Source organism: Acanthochromis polyacanthus, chromosome 10 (genome assembly GCF_021347895.1).
Source record: "Acanthochromis polyacanthus isolate Apoly-LR-REF ecotype Palm Island chromosome 10, KAUST_Apoly_ChrSc, whole genome shotgun sequence".
In the NCBI taxonomy this organism is placed as follows: domain Eukaryota; kingdom Metazoa; phylum Chordata; class Actinopteri; family Pomacentridae; genus Acanthochromis; species Acanthochromis polyacanthus.
Window position 1 is genome coordinate 16,903,966 of NC_067122.1, and position 23,542 is coordinate 16,927,507.

Below are 23,542 nucleotides of genomic sequence, written 5' to 3' on the forward strand. Positions count from 1 at the left end.
TTAATGAAACCTGTCTTGTAAAATGGGGAGTGAATAATTTGTCCACTACAGTGACGTGGTGTATTTATGCCCAATAGGCAATGTGTTACATGTGGCCAAAACAATAATGGAATGTGAAATATGCACCAAAAGTTGACACAATTGGTTGAGTGTTTTTGATTGGTAGGATGTTAGTTGTACTTTGCGCTACATCTGCATGGAGACTAAAACAGCAGACACATTTATCTTATAATCTACACTGCTCAAAAAAATAAAGGAACACTTTTTAATCTAAGTATTTCATCAAGTCAGTCAAACATGTGGAATACTGATCGGGTCAAGTAAGTAACGGAGGAGGTTTTTAGTCAGTTTCAGCTGCTTTGGTGTTCATGAAATTAACAGGTGCACTAGAGGGGTAACAATGAGACAACCCCCAAAACAAGAATGAGTTTACAGGTGAAGGCCACTGACATTTTTTTTCCCTTCCGAATGTTTTCTGACAGTTTTTCACTACTTTTGCATTTGGCTAGGGTCAGAGTCACTTCTGGTAGCATGAGGCGACACCTGGACCCTACAGAGGTTCCACAGACAGTCCAACTCCTCCAGGATGGCACATCAATGCGTGCCATTGCCAAAAGGTTTGCTGTGTCTCCCAGCACATTCTCAACAGCATGGAGGAGATTCCAGGAGACAGGCAGTTAGTCTAAGAGAGCTGGATGGGACCGTAGAAGGTCCTCAAGCCATCAGCAGGACAGGTATCTGCTCCTTTGTGCAAGGAGAAACAGGATGAGCACTGCAATAGCTCTACAAAATGACCTCCAGCAGACCACTGGTGTGAATGTCTCTGACCAAACAATCAGAAAGAGATGTAATGAGAGTGGTCTGAGGGCCCAGCGTCCTCTAGTGGGCCCTGTGCTCGCTGATTGGCACTGTGGAGCTCAGTTGACATTTGCCACAGAACACAGGAATTGGCAGGTCCACCACTGGTGCCCTGTGCTTTTCACAGATGAGAGCAGGTTCACCCTGAGCGCATGTGACAGACATGAAAGGGTCTGGAGAAGCTGTGGAGAACGGTATAGTGCCTGTAACATTGTTCAGCATGACCGGTTTGGTGGTGGGTCAGTGATGATGTGGGGAGGCATATCCATGGAGGGACGCACAGACCTCTACAGGCTGGACAATGGCATTCTGACTGCCATTAGGTAACAGGATGAACTCCTTGGACCCATTTTTAGACCCTACGTTGGTGCAGTGGTCCTGGATTCCTTCTGGTGCAGGACAATGGCCAGTCTTATGTGGTAAGAGAATTCATGCAGTTCCTGAAGGATGAAGGAACTGATGCCATTAGCGGTACCTGGTCCACTCGTGCGTATGCAAACTTGTGCGTATGCAAGGGTTAGGGTTAGGGTTAGGGTTAGGGACGACAATTCAGCAACTGCCAGTGGTTTATAAATCCATATTTGATCACCATAAGTAAATAATAAAACACTGATTTTACATTCACTCAATACACACAAGTTTGCATACGCACGAGTTGACCAGTATCCCCATTAGCTGGCCCCCACGCTCACCTGACCTGAATTCAAAAGAACACCTTTGGAACATTATGCTTTGTTCCATCTGACACCATCAGGTTGCTCCTCAGACTGTCCAGGAGCTCAGCGATGCCCTAGTCCAGTTCTGGGTGGAGATACCTCAGGACACCATCTGTCGTCTCATTCAGAGCTTGTCCCGGCATCATCAGACATGCATACAAGCACATGGAGGCCATACAAACTACTGAATACCGTTTTGAGTTGCTGCAAAGGAATTTCAGAAAGATGGACTAGCCTGCCACATCAGTTTTTCACTTTGATTTTGGGGTGTCTTGAATTTAGCCCTCTTGTGGGTTGATAATTTTCATTTCCATCAAACAATGTGGCATCTTTTCATTCCTAACACATTATCCAGTCCATATCAATGTAAATATTCAGTTTGTTTTTTCCCCGCATTGAAATATGATGTGTTTTCAAAGTGTTCCTTTAATTTTTTTGAACAGTGTACTTTATAGAAACAAAATTTAGCAAAACAGTAAAGCACACCAGTCTATTTACATGTTATATTACCCAAATAGACTGAAAGCTAATTAAAATATATATATATTAGGGCTGCACAGTAGCTCAATGGTCAGCACTGTTGCCTTACACCTAGAAGATCTGCGCCGGAGATCTTTCTGCATGCAGTTTGCATGTTCTCCCAGTACAAAAATATGCAGAGTGTAATTGGTGATTCTAAATTGTCCGTAGGTGTGAGTGTGATTGTTTGTCTCTATGTAGTCCTGTGATAGATGGACATCGCCCTAAGAGATCTGTCACATCATAGTATGGTATGGAAACTATAGAGAGCTGCAGTTTGCTGTCTGTTATGAAGAACTACATAGAGACAGGAAGATAACGGTAAAAGTTATTGTGGACCACTGTGTTATAGAAAGGAAACAGATGTTGAAAAACGCAACACTCCCACTTAAGTATGCAGGTATGTCTATAACGCAAGAGCTGAATTTCAAAACAGGTTATTTCTACTGGAGCTTTGAGCTGAGGTTGCCTATTATTTAGTCAGTCCATACCCAAAGAATTCACTCTTTGATCACTGGTATGATAATTGTGTTAATAAAAGCTATTAGGATGGAAGATTAATGTATTTTTCTTGTTTAGTGGTGGTGTTGCGCTCCAAATTTTCATAGATCTCCGTATCACCTTCCATCCCATCTACATTTCCCATCAATCCCCACTACTCTATCTGAGTATAGGAAAGATGCTAGAAAATAGTCCTGAATAATATACTTAAGAACTAATTAGTGGGGAAATGTGGAGGTAAATGGAAGTTACCTCTATATCCTCATACATACAGCTGACATTTTGGGTTGTTTGCCAGACGACATGAGTTGATGACATAACTTTTGACAACATTTCTTCATTATAAATCCTGCACATGTGAAATTCCCTACTGATAAAACATCTTTTCCTTATTCATTAGACCCGTATGATCTGCACACAGCAAAGTGGAAACGCCCACTAAAGAGCACAAATATCTTTCCTAAATGACACGTGTTTTTGGGAATGTATCAAATAAGTTCCTTCTCACTAAGACCCTCTTTGGTGAGAATTTACTTTTTATTTTACCTTGTTAACATGTCTGGATGGTGCTTTTTATAGCTTAGAAGACACATCATCCATGAAATAAGCAGCCAACAACCATGTTTCAAAAACTGGGATGCAGACTCCCATGGTATCTTGTCAGATAGGACTTTTTTTGTCATAGTTCTTCTTCAGAGTCAGAATATTATAACTGCGCCATTGTGTAGCGTAGAGCAATTTTCCAGTTTTTAAAGCAAAGTCACAAGTGAGCTGGTGTGCCAAGCTGCAGTGAATAGAGAGGGAAAATGGAAGCAATGATGCAGAGTTACATCTGAACCAATTTTAGACAGAGGGGGGTTATTTTATGACAACTTCTAAATATGGAATTCTGATACACAAAGGTGAGTTATTGTGGGTTTTAATTATTGACTGGAAGGACTTTTAAAAAATAATTTGTGACAAACTTGGAATTACACTTTTGCTATTGGACTACTGCACTGGACTGATGATGATGATGCAGACCCTGTCCTAAAGTCATTTGCTACAAGTGCTCAGTCCAAAGGAAATTTTAAATATATCAAATCAGCATTAACCATTGTCACTCTAGGATGCCTTTGGGGCCTGTTGGTAATCCAACCATTGCTCAGTGACCTGCCATTGTTGTCTGATATTGACTTGAACTTCGAGGAGGTGGATAATAAATTCACCTGTTTGTTGCTGCAAATAACAGTTATGTCAAGGAACGATGAGGCTTTCTCATGTTGTAATCACCAAGAGAGGTTTGGATACAACTGTGGCTTTACGTAGAAACTAAGAGGATTTTATCGAGATTAAATTTGATCTTAACTGAGATCTCGTTTTTGTTTTTTTTTATTATTTCTTATTTTGAGCTCAACGGTCGTGGAACCAATATGCAGAAACAAAGTTCCCGCGGATCCATTTTACATCCGTGCTACTTGATAGCTAGCTTCTTCCAGCAGTCTGTGTAGTTCTGCTGTCGCTGGGTGCGTGTGTGTGTGTGTTTAATGAGGTGTGGAGGTGAGGGGAGATGTGGTCCTTTTTTGCCAGGGATCCTGTCAAAGACTTCGCTTATGAAATCCTCCCAGACAGCCAGGAGACGTCTGGAATATGGACTCTTCATCGGGGGAAGCGAAAGGTAAAAGCGGCGGACGGCTGCAGATGCTGCGCTAACGGTTAGCGTTAGCTCGTTGGGTTATGGAGGCCTGTGTCTTAGCCGACGGGCTAACGAGTTTATTCCCTTCTTAAATTTAGCATTTGGGTTACGTGACAGGTGTTTTACTGCCTTTCTGGTGTGTCAGTGTCAGTGGAAATATATTTTTCACCCTGTCTGTGTGTCGGCAGTTTTCGCTGATGGAGTGAGCTCAGGCTTTGTGTTTACTCCACGTATTTCTCGCCACGTCACCTTGTTTTCGCCGAGTTAACAACTCTTACTTGACACGTTACCAAGCTGATGCTTTATCGTGTTAATAAAGATTTCGTTCCTCATTGCTGACAGCACCAAACAAAGCCCCCTGCCTCCATTATTACCAGAGAGAAGCTGAGTGTCATCATATTGACCGCAGGATCAGATGACAGCTTAGCACCAACTCCCTGCTTTCATCGTCCTGAGTCATGTTAATTCTAATGTAGTAATCTTTAGTTTCCAGATAAATGTGCATTAAGATTTTAAAAATGCATGACAATTAGTTATGTCCAAAGGAACAGGTTTGCGCTGCTACAGTAGTTTGCCTCCTACTTAGCAGACAGATTCTTTTCAGATAAGATTAAAAGTTGCTTCTCCTTTTCTGTCTCCATCACTTGTGAAGTACCTCAAAGAGCTATTTTGTTTTATTTCCGTGCTGCCCTTAGACTCTATCTTGCTCAAACATAATGTCTCTGTGACCCCAGATGACTGCCTTTGTGACATTCATCCTGAACTGCCTCCAGAGGGTGAAGTGCTGGATATTCAAAAACTATCATTAGTTAAAGACAATGAGATAGAAGCGATGGTTTTTGATCCCTCCATAAACAAAAGAACAACCATTACCAGCCACAGACGTCAAACCTTAATGCCCATTACAGAGATCTTAGCGTCACCTTTTACTCAGCACTTTAATTTGTCAAACAGATTAAGTCCTCAGGAAAAGGATGCTGCTTAGAACTGGGGAACATTGCCAAACTGAAATCCATCCTCTGTATAAATGACAAGAAGACTATGACCACTGCATTTATTTCCTCAAGACTAAGTTACTGTAACTTGTAGTGACCAGTCATTGGTCTCATCTGCCGCTGCTGTAAGACTCTTAACCAATACATATGTATATAAATATATGGAAAGCAATACACCTGCACTAGCATCCTTAACTGGCTCTCTGTTAAATACAGAATTGCTTTTCTTTATTTTGCAAATGTTTTTGTTGTTCACTGTCTGATACCACCTGCAGCACTGTGGTCATGTCAGGTTGTTTTAAAAGGGGCTATACAAATACACTTAAATTGATTTGATTGGATGTGAGTGATTCAGTTCGCCCCATTCTGTATTTTCAGACCAATGGAGAGCCGGTGTCTGTGTTTGTGTATGAGGTGGCTCAGGGAACAGAGCAGCAGACCCAGCTAGCCAAGGCTGCCTTCAAGCGTATGAAGACGCTGCGTCACCCTAACATCCTGGCCTACGTGGATGGATTGGAGGCAAGTGTTTTATGTGAATACATTTGGTCCCCACAGTGCTATTGTCCTTGATATTTAAAAGATGTTGTTGAACTTGTTTAGGGAAATGGTGCAATCGAATTGTTGTAACCATCATATAATTAGCTCTGGCTCATCTCCACCATTTGCTTTTCTCTGCATGTTCATGCTCAGATTGAGGTGAGTGTGAATGGGCTGTTGTAGATTGCCAGCAAAACCTGATGCATTAACTGTCCTCCAATTTTGTGTTTGTTGCTGTTTTATTACAAAGTCCTTCAGCTCCTTGAATGAGAATGATTCCTACCGTTTAGTCTTTAAAATGCTCGTGTGTGTGAGGCTGCATTGTGTTTTACTTGTTATAGTTGACTAGGTCTGAGTAGTAAATCAGTTTTAGATTTTAACAGAAATCTATAGTGCTGAAAAAATGTTTATATGTTTTATAAATAAAAATGAACTGAAGTTAAGTATCAAAAGTCTATTTTGTTGCGTAAAAATGCACTGTGTTTAATCATTTTTTAGTTCTGAACTGTACAGTCTCAATTATTATTTTTTATTTATTAAAATTGTTTGTCTTACTCGTGTCTGTTACAGACAGACAAGAGCCTGTACTTGGTCACCGAGCAGGTGACACCCCTGGCAGTCCACCTTAAGGCCCAAGCAGAGAAGGGTGGTGCTGGAGAACTGGAGGTCTCCTGGGGGCTGCACCAGATAGTGGTAAGGACAAGACACTGCACCGTCTGATATTTTAAAGGGTGCCTGGTGAACCATTTCTGTCAGTAATCCTCTGTGAGCACTTTCTCCTTGTCTTTATTCATGCCGTTTGCCTCTTCCTACAGAAAGCTCTGAGTTTTCTTGTCAACGACTGTCACCTGCTTCATAACAACTTCGGCGTGTGGGCTGTATTTGTGGATCGAGCTGGGGAGTGGAAGCTAGGGGCCCTCGATCATGTGGCTCCTGAACAGGGTGACCCCAGTGGGGTCCCACTCCCTGCCCCTAAGACTGTTTACCCAGACATGGAGAAATATGACCCACCAGAGATGCCCAGTAGTAGTGGAGAGAAATGGTGAGAGAGGGATGTTTGAAAACGCTGTCCAGTTTTCTGTAGAAGCCTTTGCATTGAACTGCATGTATTATTGTTACAGGGCAGGGGAGGTGTGGCGACTAGGCTGTTTGATTTGGGAAGTGTTTAATGGGCCACTACCTCGCACTTCTTCCCTCCGTTCCTTAGGAAAGGTACGTCTCTTAGACAGTTCCATTGAGTAATTATCAAACCATTATCTGTGATGCTGTGCCATGTTTAGAGTTCAGCATTTACTTAAAGTGAGGAATACTCGAAATGCGAAATTTTATGTTACACTGTTATAAATTTCCATTGCATTACGTACGAAGAAGCATAGTCAAATTGAAGTTGGGAAGAACGAGCAAAGCCAAATGATGCATATGTTCTTGCCAAATTCCTGAAAGGGAAGACTTTGATCTGTAGTTTGTTTGTGAGTTTATTACAGCTTAAAGGAATCTTTGATTATATTATAAAAGTGTTATTCAGAGTTGTTGTCTCCTTTGTCCTTTGGGTGCCCACAGATTCCCAAGGCTCTGGTCCCTCATTACTGTGAACTGGTTGGAGCCAACCCCCGGGCTCGACCAAACCCAGCCCGCTTTCTCCAGAACTGTAGAGCCACTGGGGGATTCCTCAGTAACAGCTTTGTGGAGAGCAACCTTTTCCTGGAAGAGATCCAGGTTCGCAGACTTAGACAGTCTTGTTTGTAGTAGTTCTACAATGACACCCCACTAATGATGTCACAACTTAAAGTACAAAGTAACAAGATAGACCTTTAAAAATATATTGTACAACTCTCTGGGTGAATTTGGTTTCACATGGTTAAGCAGCTCTTGCTGTCACACAGCAAGGGAAGCGGTGCTGTACTTCAACTCTAACATTTATTCAATTTGCACTTTGCTGAAAATCGAGTCTTAATGTTACATTAGAATAAATGAATATAACGTACAACAGATGACATAATTACCATAGAAGTTTATATATCCCCCATAAAACTCCCCTTTTAGATCAAGGAGCCAGCAGAGAAGCAGCAATTCTTCCAGGATCTGAGTGACCATCTGGACTCTTTCCCTGAAGACTTCTGCAAACATAAGGTCCTCCCTCAACTGCTCACTGCCTTTGAGTTTGGCAATGCAGGCGCTGTTGTCCTCACACCGCTTTTCAAGGTAAATTCTTACCTCAGTGGGAAACTCTCAGATCATATGAAATATCAGAGAACGTGCTGAGAGGGTCAACAGGTCGATCTGATAAATTTCATGTGTGAACATCCTTCAAATCTTCTCCAAACAAGTTGAAAGTAAGGCAGAGTCATACTGGTGTAAACGTCTTGGTGTGTATTTTATTGTAGGTGTCATTGGAAGTTACATTTTTGCCCATGTTCTGATCTCGTTGCTGTCTATCTTTCAAGGTGGGAAAATTCCTGTCAGCAGAAGAATACCAACAGAAGATCATCCCTGTCATCGTGAAGATGTTTTCCTCCACAGATCGAGCCATGAGGATACGACTTCTGCAGCAGGTCTGTGTTATTTCAGTTGTATTTCATCTGTCCTTTTGGAGATAGCCTTTCCCTCACATGCTGGACTTCAGAAAACACCTGGAAGCAAAATTTTGCAATACAAAGAATGAGATCTGGAGAACAGATGGCACAGATATGCCTAAACGTGTACTTTATGTTGTGTTTCAGGTCTTTTAAAGTATTGCCATTCATTTACCGAACGTCCCAGACATTGCGCTTTCAGTTCTATGAATGTTATACACTGATTCTTTCAGAATGATTTTTAAAATGTCCAAGCACCTGCTGTATAGGCAGTTTTATCCTAAAAGTGGAGTAAAACAAAATAGATAATCTTTGTTAATATCCCTGACAACTATTCTTAAGTCTGCAGTAAAAGATATAAACATTTATTTACTTGTATGATGCTATTTTGATCATGATGTTTTTTCCTCCTTTGCCATATGTCTCTTTCTCAGATGGAGCAGTTCATTCAGTATCTGAATGAGGCAGCAGTCAATTCCCAGATTTTCCCTCACGTTGTTCACGGCTTCACAGACACCAACCCTGCCATCAGAGAGCAGACTGTGAAGGTAGTTTGCGCACAACCACGCATCAGAGGATGTTATTATAAATGGCTTGCGTACTGGCTGTCGTCAGCTTGCTGTAGACCTAAAACAATCATCTGCTCTCCTTTCTCCCTCCAGTCTATGTTGCTGCTGGCTCCCAAGCTGAATGAGACCAACCTGAACCAGGAACTGATGCGTCACTTTGCCCGGCTGCAGGCCAGAGACGAACAAGGCCCAATCCGGTGCAACACCACCGTCTGCCTGGGAAAAATTGCCTCCTACCTCAACGCTGGGGTAAAACACACCCACATCACTGTGTACCACATTAATGTAAAAACCTCTGACAACTAATATCAGTAAATAATTTGATCTTCCCTCTCTTCACAGACTCGACAGCGTGTTCTGATTTCTGCCTTCTCACGAGCCACAAAAGACCCCTTTCCCGCCTCACGCTCTGCTGGTGTGCTGGGCTTTGCCGCTACACACAACTACTACAGCTTAACTGAGATTGCCGCCCGAATCCTGCCCACCCTCTGTGCTATCACTGTTGACCCTGATAAGAGCGTCAGGGACCAGGTACGTGACGACTGGAGATTTGACTATATGGCGTTTCATCTGAACTTTACTCCGAACTGCCAAGTCATTGTTGGAGGCAAGAAGAGACAGTCATTGTGGTCATTCTTTGTAAAGGCAACGAAGACAGACAGATTAAAGGTGGTATGATGGGTAATTACCAGTGGGGGATAACATGTAACAGCATAGCAGTAGGTCATATAATCCCAACTATGTGACTGCTTTCTTGCTGTAACATAAGTTGTGAACGTTATGAGACACAGCTGCCACCTTACCTGTTGAGTTTCAGAGTACAAAGGGTGGCGGGAAAACCAAAAGATTCCTGTCGTAACAAAGGAAGTAGGCCGTCATTGACTTGAGACCCTGGCTGTTTGTAGAAGTGTTGTCACATTTTGGAGTCACTTGAAGTTGCTGTTCTGATCAGGATGTACTCTTTTGCCTTTTCCTGTTTCTCAGACATTCAAAGCCATCAAGAGTTTCCTTTCCAAGCTGGAGACTGTGTCAGAAGACCCAACCAAGCTGACTGAGTTAGGTGTGTAGCAAACTGCACTGAGCTGCTTTATCTCTTCTCTACATTCATACCTTAAAGCTGCTGTCCGGAGTTTGAATCGCAGCGTCTCCCAAAACACTGTTGGTCCCACCCTCCCTCTGATTTCGCCCCTTTATTTGTGCACGCGCGCAGTACATGAGAGGAGTGCCCGGAGTGCTGCAGCATCTCGCCTGTTTTGCTGTTTTCCCCTCTTCTACATTTAGTACATTTAGTAAATAATAAAGGAATTACGTTACAATGCTGTATTGAGTCTAACTTGTCCTAATACCAAAATAACATGAATCTGCTAGGACGAACGAGTAAAGTTTCAATATGTGATTACACTCGTGTATCCCTCTCGATGACGTTGTTTATCAAACTTAGTGCATTTACGCGTGTATATGTGTTACATTGTTTATTTATTTCTATCTAGAGTTCAGAATTGCATGACTCCTCTGAAGAAGAGTATGTCCCAGACGCCCCAACATCTTCCTCCAGAGGTCGGGCATCTAAACGAAGCCGTCAGGCGGGCTATGGAGGCCGTGGTGGGGGAGCGAGGCGAGCACCCCGACCACGGCATCTAAACGAAGCTGTCAGCCGGGCTATGGAGGCCGTGGTCGGGGAGCGACGCGAGCACCCCGAGCCAAAAAACGTCCTGCAGTCTCTTGGCCTGACAAGCCGTGGGATTGGTAACTTTTCTGGAAGTTGCTGAGCCCTGATGCTCTCTCCTCCACAAGCAAAACAAATGTGCGCGCGGTTGCGTCGTGCGTAGCTCGCCCACCTCTGCATGGGCTTGCTTGCTGTGCGCGTAACCGTTGATTGACAGCATGACAAAGCTGAAGCTCGAACTTGAGAGGAAGGCGGAGCTCAGGAATAAATTTTCATATCGCGTTATACTAACTTTATATTATAGTATCGAACTAGACTAACACATTTAAGCTTTGTTAAAAAATGATACATAAATTGAAAACAAACGGAAACTCCGGACAGCAGCTTTAAGGCTAATTCAGGCTTTCTGCATATGCGGTGCTTGATATGAGCAGAGAATGTAGGAGGAGATTTTCTGACATTCACAACTGTAGAATTCTTCAGTAGCAGAGTTATGCTCAAGGTTTCTTCCTGTTTAAAGGGAGTTTTTTTTCTTGCCACTGTTGCCTTATGGCTTGCTCTGGGGGTTCAGGCATATGGGTTCTGTAAAGCATAGTGAGACAGTTTGACCTGTAATTGGCGCTATATAAATAAAATTGAATTGAAAAATGGTCACTACAGGAATTTGGAGGTGCTTTAATTTGTGCATACTTGTCAAGAACAGAGCCCAGTTGTAATGGGAAGTTCTACATTCACCAGAAATCCTGTGGGTTGTCCATCCACTGTGCTCAGCACACCCCAGGACTATTCACTGACACCATGAAGTAGCGACTATATCCTGTAAAAATTGTCCCATGCGTTTTTCACTGACATGAGGGGTAATGTGGCCACCTGCCCAGACTGGTGTGGCCTGATTGTAGTATGAACAGAGCTGCAGAAAATATGAATTGGCTCTAACTCAGTGAGAAACATGTAGCAGTGAGATGCCATGTTATATGTTCGTTTCCATAATGTTTAGAATTTCTAAGGAAAAGAAACAAGTAGTTCTACAATTGAATCGGATCTTTGTATTGTAACAAATGGACACATTTCTTTTGGTTATATTTCTGAAAACCCAGAACTAAAACAACACTTTTCTGTCTGTTCTGCAGAAAAGGATGTAGGGTCGTGCGGTCAGCCTGCAGGTGCCTCTTCGAGTTGGGCCGGCTGGGCTGTGACTGGCATGTCCTCACTTACTTCTAAGCTGATCCGCAACGCTCCAGGGACAGAGGGAGGTGCAGCAGCTGAGGGCAGCGGACCGGCCAACACCACCAGCCCCACTAGTGCCACTGATGGAGCACCTGCACCTGGTAGGGTTATCATGTTTAAGGAGACATGTACGAAATGCTGTTTTCATGTAGTGTATCCTTATTTTGGTCTGAAATTTGTATTCATTTTTATTAAACGAAGCCCTGGGAAAGTTCTAGATGAGCTATCTGAAACTTTATCTCTTATTTTCTTCAATTTCAGGATCTGAAGATAAAGCTCCACAAGCCTCTCTGCCTCACCATGCTGCCTCTAGTCGTGCCAACCAATCACAGACTCTTGAAGTAACAGACAATGATGATGAGCCAACAGGAGACCGCTGGGATGATGAGGAGGACTGGGGAAGTTTGGAGGTACAATTGTCATTTACATAAATGTGAGATTATGTTTTTACTTAATTGTAGTTTTAGATCTCATGAACTCTTGCCTCTCTCCCTGAAAGGAACCAGAGAAAGCTCAAACTGAGACCGATGACTGGAACACTGACTGGTCAGGAATGGCATCATCTAAAAAGAAGGCCAGTGACAGAGGAGTATGATCCTTTTGTTATGTATACATTATACAATGCCGTCTCTTGTGCCATTGCTACTAACTTAATTGATATTACTTGAGTAATAATGGTAAAACTCTATTGGCTTAGCTTAATATTGTCCTCATATACTAAGACTCATCTAAAGCATTAAAAGCAAATGAAAAAAGCAGCCTGTCCTAATTTCAGTTTTTTACCTTCAATATGTACGTAGGTTGGTCAGTCGTCCATCTCCATGGCGATGAAGGCACAGAGCTCTGATTGGAGCAGCTCAGGCTGGGATGCTGATGACAGCTGGTCCAACGACAAGGAAGGCCAGGGTCAGAGCTCTGCAGGCGAGGAAGGCTGGGGCAATGACTGGGGGGAGGAGGAGACGGACACAACCTCGGCCAGTAACACACTCCCCCTGCCCGAGGGCGTGCGATTAGCCAGCGAATACAACTGGGACAGCAGCAACACAGCGAAGGGGAGCGGTCAGAATGATCTGTTCGCCAGCGTGTCCCAGAGAAACACAGCCAGCACTGCTGCCACCACGGTGAGAGAGCAAGGAGGCAAAAATACGGAGGAGCCAGAGATAGATGGGTTCAGTTCACGTTGATGAGATTTAAAACAAACAGAACATCAGGAATCTTAAAAGTGATGAAATGCGTCACAGAAAAACACTTTTCTGTTATAAGATAAGCATGTGGCATCCTTAAACATCAGGTTATCGCATTCACAAAATTGAGGCATAAAGGAGGGGGGATATAGATTAGCATTCTACTGGTGTTTCTTATGAATTTTTCAATTTAAATTGAATCTGAACATATGGCTTTTATTTTGATATTTAAAAGGCCCTTTATCATTTGTCCACTAAATGTTGTTTTGCTCGAAATTGCAGCTGTTTTTTCAATGAGATGTAATTTAAACTGTCAATTTCAAAGCAGGTGTATGATTAACCCTCTGAACTTCAAGCATCTGTGCATTTTATGTCCTAAAGTCACATTTTTCCTCACTGTAGGTTCTTTATTTGTATGTAAACAGCATAACCATGGCTAGAAGTAGAGAGAATTAAACATCTTTGGTGCAGTGTCTCACAGATAAAATGTCATCACGGAGCAAAGAATTATTTTTTTATAGAATGTTGTTAGAATAAATAGTGTATTTCTTTAAAGGCTTTTAAATTAGACATGTAAAATAATGTGATTTTGGTGAAATATCAGGAAAAAGATAACAGGCTTAACATGTCCATTGGACAGAACTACACCATTCATACACCGAAATCACTTGTAGTCTAACCCCTGTAATGTCTGACTGTTCAACAGTGGACACATTGTGGACTGCAGTGCAGCAAAAATGAACAATGGTGGAATCCATAAAACAATTCAGTGTCTTCTGCCTCTGAACACAAAGACTTCATGTAGCTACATTCACATGATCAGCCTGAATGGTGAAATCCATTCTCAAACTGCTTTTTATGAACCAAATTAGCTTTATAGAGTTAAACAAGATTATGCTAACTTAATATCAGCTCACTGGCCTAAATTTTCCAAGCCAATTTTGAAGAACAGACGCCTGGTCAGTGATGTTTGCTTTGCATTTTCTCCCTGACAGGCTGGAGATGGCTGGGGTGCAGAGGCAACAGGAGACTGGGGCACAGAGGAGAGCTGGGAGTCAGTAGATGGAAGCCAGAGTAAGTCCTGCTGCATCAGAAACTAAATTCTTCATTTGTTCAGCATGCATGGCAACAAATCCAACATTCTGTGTGTGTTCTTCTGTGATTTCAGGACATTATACATCACTTTGTTTTCATTTCTTTGCATCAAAATCTTTTTTTTTTTAAACTTCTTAATCCACACTGACATAATGTTAGATGGACACAATATGATATTGTTTAACTTCAACTGTTTTTTCACGTGTCTGTTCTGAGGCCCATAAATGTATAAAAGTGTAATACTCAATCACTGAACCACCTGTTTGTTCTCGCCCAGGCCTCAGCAAGGCAGAGCTGTCCAAAAAGAAACGCGAGGAGAGACGGAAAGAGCTGGAAGCAAAACGGGCTGAGCGTAAAGCTGCTAAAGGTCCTCTCAAACTGGGTGCGCGCAAGCTGGACTGATGAGGGTGGAGCTGCAGAGGGAGGAATATGGACCACTGTGACTGATCATAGCGGTGGATGGAGGTTTGACATTCCCCGAGTAAAGGACCAGGAAGGAAAGCAGCGAAGAAATCTGAAGAGTCTCTGTTTTGGAGGAAGCTCTGTGGCTGATTGATGGAAAATGTTACTGTTGGTCAGTAGATGACTCTTGGGTTTGGGATTTTCTCTTTTTTCATTAAAGAACTGACAGTCGGGAGAAAATTCAGAGAGACATGAAGCACCACAGAGCAGCAGAGGCCTGAGTGATTTAACGAAATGCCCCAGTTTTTGTTGTTGCTTTTTTATTCATAACACATAAAGTTATCGTTGTAAAGTAAATGTATATAACTGGTGCATCTTGTCTTAAAAGAAATGACACTTTTTTTTATTTTAAAAGGGAGAAATCTATATATTAGAAGTTCTGAATCAAACGTATTGTTATGCTGAATGTTTTTCAGTACATACTGTCTGCACAAACTCACAGTGGATAGGAATGTTTTAGTTCAGCTGTCACTTGCAGATTTAAGATGTAAAATCAGTCCATGCATGCATCTGTGTGTTTTTGTGGCCTAACAAAAGGCTTCGTGGCAAGAAATTCCAAATATGTTGACTTTGCACATACAACACTGTATTTTATTGAAATGGCCTGACAGGTTGCACATTTGACTGGTGTCACATCGATAAACGAGAAACATGCACTTCAGACATATTTTACAGCAGCTGGGCCACAGAGAGAAGTTAAATTTGACGATGGGATTCAGTTTACATGACATTTCTGTATCTCCTGTTGATGACTCTGGTGGAGGGTTTAGGAAATCAAAGCAGTTTTATGTTGAAGTCTCTGGAAGGTCTTCTCATGTGTTTGTGTCTGGATCATCCTGCAGAGCTCATTAAAGCCCTTTAGGATCATGTGAGTGAGTTAACATATAGCCATTAATCATTGCAGTCAGTTTGTGGTATGGCTGAAGGAGAAGCTTCTTGTACTCTTTTATTTGTGCCTTTTTTTAATTGCAGGTCAGCTTTGTGAAATCACACCCCAACTGCAAATTCCAAGAGGAAAATCTTAAAAGTGGACCTGAACTGTCTGAAAGCATCAGATTCTGTGTTTTGACCCCATATTGCCTGTCTGTGCTGGATGTGGCGCTGCTAGGTTTGCAAAAAGCTTTCTAGACGAGCCAGCTGACACAATCACAAGCAGCCATCACCTCTGGAGCTGCTGTCTGGTGTTGGGCTGTCGGGTCGGGTCATGGAAGGAACTATGCTGCATTAGTCTGAACCAGGCTGGATGCATTGTATTACAGAGAGTCCAAATCATGTAGCATGTGAGCTTTTCTGAAATAAAAAAACAAATATGTGGATTTCTTCTTCACACTTCACTGCCGTCTTCTTACTTATAAATAAGCATGTGTTAAAAGATTTAATGAGTGCAGCTCTGCAACGCAAACAAAGCCAGGGAATCTTAGCCTCCCATTCAATCATATTCAAAAATATCACTTTTTACTTACTTGTGTAACCTATTTTGATCTCACTTTTCTTTTCCTTTAAATAATTCAGTACCCAGTCTCAAAATGTCTGCTCTTGGTGTTGCTAGGTAACAACTAACCAGATACCCTGAGCGGTTTCACAAGGACATTATAAACTGCTCTGTAGTGTTACACCAGCACTACATTTGCTCTTAGATTAGAAAGTTAGACAGATTAACAGATATAACAAACTCTACATTTATTTGAAGAGTAAAAAGTGAGCTGTCCAGGTTAAGTCAGAGCTGTGTTTCCATGGTAACACTCAGTAGAACCTGCTGGCAAGAGGCACCACCTAAAGAAAAACCGTTGTTTGTTTTTTTTTACTGATACTATTGTGAAAAGAGAACTTGCCGGAGATTGGTGCAGTTGGTTTACAAATCTGTTTATTTCTCTACTTTTGTAGTTTAAACTCTGCTGAAATCTCCCCTAAATTATCTTTGTAACTGTGAAAAACGCCTTCACTATAAAAGAGCGAATCAGTTTTGTTAAAGAGCCAAACAACTTGGTGCCACAGATAAAATTAGAAGTCTGACTATAGCATGATCGTCTTACACAAACCTCCATATATGTGTGAAATATTTTGAGTCTTTTTGAAAATTTGGATTAATATGGCTTTTAGGTCATGAAAATCATAAATCCAGTATCGCAAAATGCTAAAACATTTCCAAAGATTAAAAGGATTTCTAATTCTGAAATTTCCAAGCTCTGAAATCTATGTTCATTTACACACTCAATACTTGATTTGGGCTTTTACTTCAACAGGGTGGTGTAGAATTGGGCAGCTTTGATAGGAACCTTCAGGTCAGCTGTATTTTGCTTTTGTTTTATTTTTGAGATGCCCTAATATAGTATAGTCAGTTTATCTTTGAGGAACCAACCCAGTGTACTTTGCAAAATCAGAAGGAAAATACATGCAGTTGCCAAGTACAAAATGTCCACAAGATGTCCTCTCTGTGAAAGCAGTTCATAAACATATCCTGTACATTCCTGAATGAAATCAGGGTTTGATCAATGGAGAATTATCTACACAAAAATATCATTGTACAGATATATGACAGTAGTAAGTGTATGGGGGATCTAGACAGGCCTCAACATTTCTAAAATTTAGAGGCAACTGTGCTCCAGTTAGCAGCTAAAGTAAACAAGCTGGAGTCTCAATTACATTATTAGAAAAAAACCTCTACTTAATCACCAACTAATGTAGACCTATTATTGAAGATATACAATCAAAATTCTGCTGTTCGGGATAAATCAGGTCTGAAGGAAACTGTAATTTCAACGTCTCCTGTGCTGCCATCGTGTGACCATCAGATATAGCAGCAGTACATAAACTCATTTATTATGTCATGAAGACATAATGCTCTTTGTGTCTTAGATGTTGTCTTATGGGCCGAGGAATTTTGATCTACTGTAAAATCAACAAAATGATCATAATATGGTGTGAAAGTTTTATTAGTGTATTCTTGTCACCATGTAGTTCAACAGAAATACTCAGTAAACTGGCAAGTAAACTGTTTTAAAAATATATATTGTTGGATTGTTAAAAAGCAAAACTACCATCAAGATTCAGACAGATTAATCTTTATTGAAAATTGTTACAAATACCTCAGAGCAATGTTATAACATGACCTTTCTGTCTGATGTAGGAACAATTCATTAAATAAATTAGCTTATTTAGGCATAGGTAATTATTAGCTCATTAGCTAATTTTAACCTCAGATCCCATTATATTAAATTCAAGTAACTAATATTTCATTATAGGAAACTGTGAGTGACCATCTTAAAATGATTCTTTCATATGTAAAGTTACACTGAAAAGACCCCCCTGCACATCCTTTATATTCCAAAAATATATCTACAGAAATCATCAGAATTCCATATGAAAACATTTAGGCATGCTTCATTTGGCACTTAAAAAACACTATTAGATAAAATTGTGCTTGGAGCATAAAATAGTGAAGACTGAAAAAAGAGCTTTGATCCCAAACCAGCCAGCCTTGCACTGTTCTTCAAACCAAAGAAATTAGAAGGAGAAGTTGAGTATATACGACAGAAATCAATCTGATAAATAGCGTTAACTTTTAGGTAAACCGGGCAGTGTTATCTGTGACGGATTACGATAAGCACCAGTTAGGCTTTGCTGGTGATCTGTTAATCAAGCCCCTATACATGTGACCACAGAGGTGTGACCGAGAGCATCACTGAGTGTTCTTGTTCTCTTTTTTGCTGCCTCCAAACAGAGCGCCTGCCAGAGCCACGACACCCAGACCCACAGCTGCAGCGAGGCCGACGCCCACGACCACTTCTCCCGCCTTACGCACCTGCAGGGCAACAAACAGCTTTTAGTTGGTGAGCAGGGATGTCATTCAAAATAACCACAAATAGACATGTCTCATGTTTTAGAGCATTTTTAGATTATTGTCGGTGCACCACTAACGTAATGGGTAGACAAAAGAGGCCACTATTGTAGTCTGTTGTGACATTATAGCTTAACTGTGTCTGTTTCCTGAGTATATATATGATTCAATTCTAGGTTTCTATTTCTAACATTTCTTAAATTTCAGAGTGGCCTTTTATTGTGGGCAGTCTAAGGCACACCTGTGACCTAATCATGGTGTCTAATCAGCATCTTGATATGGCACACCTGTGAGGTGGAATGGATTATCTCAGAAAAGGAGAAGTGCTCACTATCACAGATTTAGACAGATTTGTGGTCTATTTTTGAGAGAAATGGTGATATTGTGTATGTGGAAAACGTTTTAGATCTTTGAGTTCATCTCATAAAAAATGGAAGCAAAAACAAAAGTGTTGCGTTTATATTTTTGTTGAGTGTAGTTGAGCTAATTTCTTTCTTGGGGGAGATATGAGAACATCCCAATAATGCAGGTAATAAAAGCAGTAGAGTCTGCATTGGAATGAGAGAAAATGTTGCACTCTAGGAATGTTTCCAATGTGAGATCTGAGTGATGGATGACTTGTTTTTCCACTTGTGGAACCATGTCTGTGCTTTCAGTTTCACAATGAGTTTATCTCTCTGATTTTTCATACTGAAGACTAAGACTTTTTGTTCTAACTGAGCTGTAAAAACTTCTCTGCCATCCATAACCTGATATCTAAAAACACAGTTAAATATTGGCTTCAGGTCATCAGAGGATGGGTTTAGTGTTGCATTCATAATAGTGGTGTGATGATGATGTGATATTTGCTCCTGCTTTGCCTCTTTTGCAGCATACTTCTATTGCAGAAAGCTGAAGTCAGATTCATGTTTGCTACTCTGTCAAAGATCCCTGTGGAGATAAAGTGTTTTTAACTATATTCATTAGTATTGTTTATTTACATTTAATGTGTATATTTAAGTGTGTGTATCAGAGGAATCTGCTGTCATCTAATGATATGTTTTTTTTATGGTAATCCACACATGAAACAAAACATGTACAATTATATATCATGTTGAAACACCATCTTCCTCCCTCTCAAACTTCAAATTACTATGAAAGCTTTTGGATGTGAGCCACACTACTTGAGTTATTATGAACCATATCTGTTCTTAGCAAAGAAGATTTTTCTTGTGCATGTTTGATATTCATTTTCTTGTCTTTCTTTAATGAAAAACTATCATTTTAAATACTATTGTCCAATTTATTTACTCATTTTATATTCCACAGGTTTTGCCATCAAACAACATTAAGTATAGTATTGACATCTCTGAAATCTCTACTTCCTTCTTATTTATGACATTGTGACTTCTTTCAAAATTTCTAAAGATTTTTTTTAAAGAAATGTTCATTCATAATGTCTTACTATTATTGTACAGTCTTGACAATAGTCACTTTGCATTTCACTGCCCACACTGTAAAAGTATGTGACAAATGAAAACTCTTGAATCTTGAAGGTTTGTTGTGTAAAGAAGCTAAACTAATCACACACTTATGCAGTGGTAACATAATAGTTAAATCTCTGGGCTACTGATCAGAAGAAGGTAAGAGGATCAAATCCCAACGCTGCCATTGTTGGGCCCTTAAGCAAGGCCCTTAACCCTCCCTGTTCCAGAGGTGCTGCACCATGGCCGACCCTGCGCTCTGACCCCAACTGGGGCATACAAAAACAACATTTCACAATGCTGTAAAAATGGATTCATGAAAAATAAAGGCTTCTTCATCTTCTACAAACCAGTCACCACAATCTACATCCTGTCTAAATCAGGCCCCTCTTTTTGTTTTTCCGCCCAGCCCCAAAAGACGTGACAGGCTAACATTGACTGTCAGTGTTTGACCTACCTGCCGGGACTCGGCCTTTCCGTAGCGCAGTTCATTAACAAAGTGTTCACAGTTTCCCCTGAAGACGCAGTAATTCAGCTCACTGCCCACCAGCGCACAGGCCTCCCTCACAATAGTACGAGCAGGACGGGGAGTGTACTTGTTGTCCAAGCCGTTGTTGATTATCCACTTGTGTGTTCCCACCACATCCCACAGTTCCTCTTTCTTCACGAGGGCCTTCTCAGCCAGGACAGACATCATACTGCTGGCACCTGCACCCGCGACCTCAGCTAAAGCCAAAACATACGACAGAAAGAGGATCAGTTGTAAATGAATATTGTAATAATTCGTCTTTGAGTGATCTGTGAATCATTCTAACTGAACAGATGATCTTAGCTTATATTCTGGTCTTGGAGACTAAATGTCACGATCACATAATCTGCTTTTTGTTCCAGACTGGTGAGGCTTCGGGGCAGAAGTGCAGTCAGTAGTGTGGGGGCACTTACAGGGTGGTGCCAAGTGAACAACGAAGCCGTCGCCGACATAAACAGCCCAGTGCTGATAAGAGCCACGGAAGATTTCAATCAAGTCCCCAGGCTCTGGTTTCTCATCATACTTGGATCACAAGACAGAAGAACAATGTTTGATTTCACAACAGACTGCGTTTCACAACCAGCTGCAGCACATTTAACCCGACCAGACTGATCTGGGTTGAGACAAGACTTCTACACTAAAATCTACGCAAATAAAATGAAATGATATATACACATTAAACTAAATATTTTCTAGCGCATAATAACAAACAGGCCAGAGAAAAAACAATCACTTAGTGGTAATTTTTCTAACCAGTGTTGGAGCCATGTCAGTGTTTCTTTGGTCTGCAAACCTCCAAACCTGTGGAAACAAATAATCACAGCTTAGTGCACAACATGAGACACAGAGTTAATGTTTGCTCCTGATCGATTTGTTAATTTAAGCTGTACTAATCTACTAAAACACACCATTTTAAAAATGCATTGCATTTTTTTTGTTAATATTCTATGCATGTAGTGTGATTACATATTGTCCATATTTAAAGCTCATGTTTATATAGTGTTGATTTAATACTGTAGGTGCATTCATCAGAAACTAATACAACAGACCTACAATAAATAATGTTTCCTCTAAATTGTTTAATAGACAGCTTAATTCACCTTGAAGGTAATTTTTGAAAGAGGTGGTTTAAGGTGTCATTGAACTGTAGTGCATAATACACAGGTGTTACTTTAATGTAGCTTTAAGCACTGATATATCAGACTATCAGACAGTGCAAATTGCATCTTTTAAAAGAGATCCCTCCATCTGTCTAAGTTATACCTGTATTTCAACTTGAAAGGCTTTTCTGGAAAAAGCAGTTTGTGTTGCTGCTGAATTGTACTGCAGCAAAAACTGTGTGTGTTTCTGAGAAGGTTTTTTTTTTTTTTTTGGAGGTTGTCTTCTTTCAAACCCCTTGAGGGTTTTTTGGCAACCCTCCTTCACACTTTTAATGTAAGAAATGCCAATTGTTTGTTTAACTTTGTGTGTGAAAATTAAATAAATCAAATCAAAATCAAATATAAACAGGATGATGGACATAATATAACACTTTTCAGTACAATGCAGTGCAGTTCAACAGCACCGCAAACTGAATCACATCCACTGAAATGCCGATGAACACCTCTGAAGCTTTCATGAAGGCAGGATTTAAAGCTAGACTGATGCTGTACTCAAAAAGCTGAGGGAAGTGTAGTTATGTGGCGCACTTAAGGTTAAAATAGCTGAATAATACACTGAAACCTGCCAGTTAAATAGCAATTTAGTGTCCTTTTCGGTTACAGCTTTAACAAAAAAACAAACAAAAACAAAACGCTAAATCCGAAATCCATCAAAGTAGCCCCAGTAAGCTAGCTGCTGTTAGCTCGAGCTGTTCTGTGTTTACATCAGACGTCTCGACGCGACGCCGTTTCTAACATCAGTCGTTAAACTCTGCGGCGTCAATGAAACAGTCCTCAGCCGCCTCCCCACCCCATCTTAATACAGACGGTTTATGTGATTTTATTTCCTACCTTTGACAATGACTTCCACACGTCGTTTTATAAGAGGAGAAGCCGGCAAAGACCAAAGTACGAAAGAAAAAACCGTAAGTGAGAGATCAGCTGATTGTTGCTGCTTTTAACCGGCGCCGCCGAGCTTCACAATAAAAGCATCAGCAATCAATTGGTTACGTTTCTTTTCGTTTTTAAAAAAAAATTCTATTCATTTATTATTTATAACAACGGCAATGATGTATAACATTCTTCTTCTTCTTATTATTATTATTAGTAGTAGTAGTAGTAATATAATAATAACAATAACAGTAGTAGTAGTAACAGCATTTACAATAATAATGTATGATGTATTATGATAATTTCATCCTACTGCTTGTAATTATTATTATTATTATTGCTATTGTTTACAACAACATCATAGAAAATATAATAATTGCAAAAGTACAAGCAGCATAGTGTCATTTTTACGCAGTAATATTATTGTCTACAACAATAATATTACTGCATAATAATATAATAATAATATAATATGATAATACTGCATACTTAAATTTTCCTCGGGATTAATAAAGTATCTATCTATCTATCTATCTATCTATCTATCTATCTATCTATCTATCTATCTATCTATCTAATAATTACATTATACTGTTTAACATAATCATCATTATTATTATTATTTTAGTAGTAGTAGTAGTAGTATTAATATTTACAATAATAATGTATAATAGTTACCTTATACTGCTTATTATTGTTATCAAGATTCTTAATTTTTTTACATCATTGATGATAAGTACAGTACATTCTATTGCTTGTTATTATTATTACTATTATTATTATTATCATTATTATTTACAACAACATTATAAAAATTTATAAAAATTGCAATATACTGCTTATCATTATTAGCAGCATAGTTAATGTTTACAATAATGCTAATAATATTGCATAATAATTGCATTATACTGCATATCACTGTTAGTTTTATTTTTTATTGTTTCTGTACAACACACAAAAAACTGCATTGTATTTCTTACCATTAACATTATCATTTAAAGCAACAAAAATTATGTATAATGATTTAATTATTATTAACAGCAATTATAAGCTATAATAATTCTATTAAAATGAAAGTTAATGGTGTAAAGATAAAGTCTCTTTC

General features: G+C 40.1%; 2 protein-coding genes across 3 annotated transcripts; one reads left to right on the forward strand and one right to left on the reverse strand.

Moving 5' to 3' along the window:
- The first annotated feature begins 4,038 nt into the window (after nucleotides 1-4,038).
- scyl1 (SCY1-like, kinase-like 1) lies at nucleotides 4,039-15,893 on the forward strand. Of its 2 annotated transcripts, none has more exons than XM_051954944.1 (18): nucleotides 4,039-4,251; nucleotides 5,643-5,787; nucleotides 6,376-6,494; nucleotides 6,617-6,843; nucleotides 6,923-7,013; nucleotides 7,362-7,517; nucleotides 7,845-8,003; nucleotides 8,246-8,353; nucleotides 8,809-8,922; nucleotides 9,037-9,192; nucleotides 9,286-9,474; nucleotides 9,928-10,003; nucleotides 11,740-11,937; nucleotides 12,098-12,246; nucleotides 12,336-12,425; nucleotides 12,637-12,957; nucleotides 14,016-14,094; nucleotides 14,393-15,893. In XM_051954944.1, exons 1-18 carry the CDS (start codon nucleotides 4,144-4,146, stop codon nucleotides 14,515-14,517), a joined length of 2,610 nt encoding a protein of 869 aa, XP_051810904.1. In that variant the 5' UTR covers nucleotides 4,039-4,143; the 3' UTR covers nucleotides 14,518-15,893. The 2 variants fall into 2 exon arrangements, with proteins under 2 accessions (XP_051810904.1, XP_051810906.1); XM_051954946.1 differs by having other exon boundaries at nucleotides 12,336-12,410.
- Nucleotides 15,894-17,619: 1,726 nt separating this feature from the next.
- LOC110957311 (phospholipase A and acyltransferase 3-like) lies at nucleotides 17,620-22,532 on the reverse strand. The gene is made up of 5 exons (XM_022203267.2): nucleotides 22,399-22,532; nucleotides 21,161-21,208; nucleotides 20,821-20,929; nucleotides 20,336-20,604; nucleotides 17,620-18,379 (listed from the first exon to the last, which is right to left on the reverse strand). Exons 2-5 carry the CDS (start codon nucleotides 21,173-21,175, stop codon nucleotides 18,257-18,259), a joined length of 516 nt encoding a protein of 171 aa, XP_022058959.1. The 5' UTR covers nucleotides 21,176-21,208; nucleotides 22,399-22,532; the 3' UTR covers nucleotides 17,620-18,256.
- Between the last annotated feature and the right edge of the window lie 1,010 nt (nucleotides 22,533-23,542).

Bases quoted from the DNA above. Each gene is read 5' to 3' on its own strand.
- scyl1 (XM_051954944.1), top strand. From the start codon at position 4,144: ATGTGGTCCTTTTTTGCCAGGGATCCTGTCAAAGACTTCGCTTATGAA. The intron at 4,252-5,642 runs GTAAAAGCGGCG...CTGTATTTTCAG, and splicing joins TTCATCGGGGGAAGCGAAAG to ACCAATGGAGAGCCGGTGTC. The intron at 8,354-8,808 runs GTCTGTGTTATT...TCTCTTTCTCAG, and splicing joins GGATACGACTTCTGCAGCAG to ATGGAGCAGTTCATTCAGTA.
- LOC110957311 (XM_022203267.2), bottom strand. The intron at 20,605-20,820 runs GTAAGTGCCCCC...TTTTGGCTTTAG, and splicing joins TGTTCACTTGGCACCACCCT to CTGAGGTCGCGGGTGCAGGT. The intron at 18,380-20,335 runs GTAGGTCAAACA...GTTGCCCTGCAG, and splicing joins GAAAGGCCGAGTCCCGGCAG to GTGCGTAAGGCGGGAGAAGT.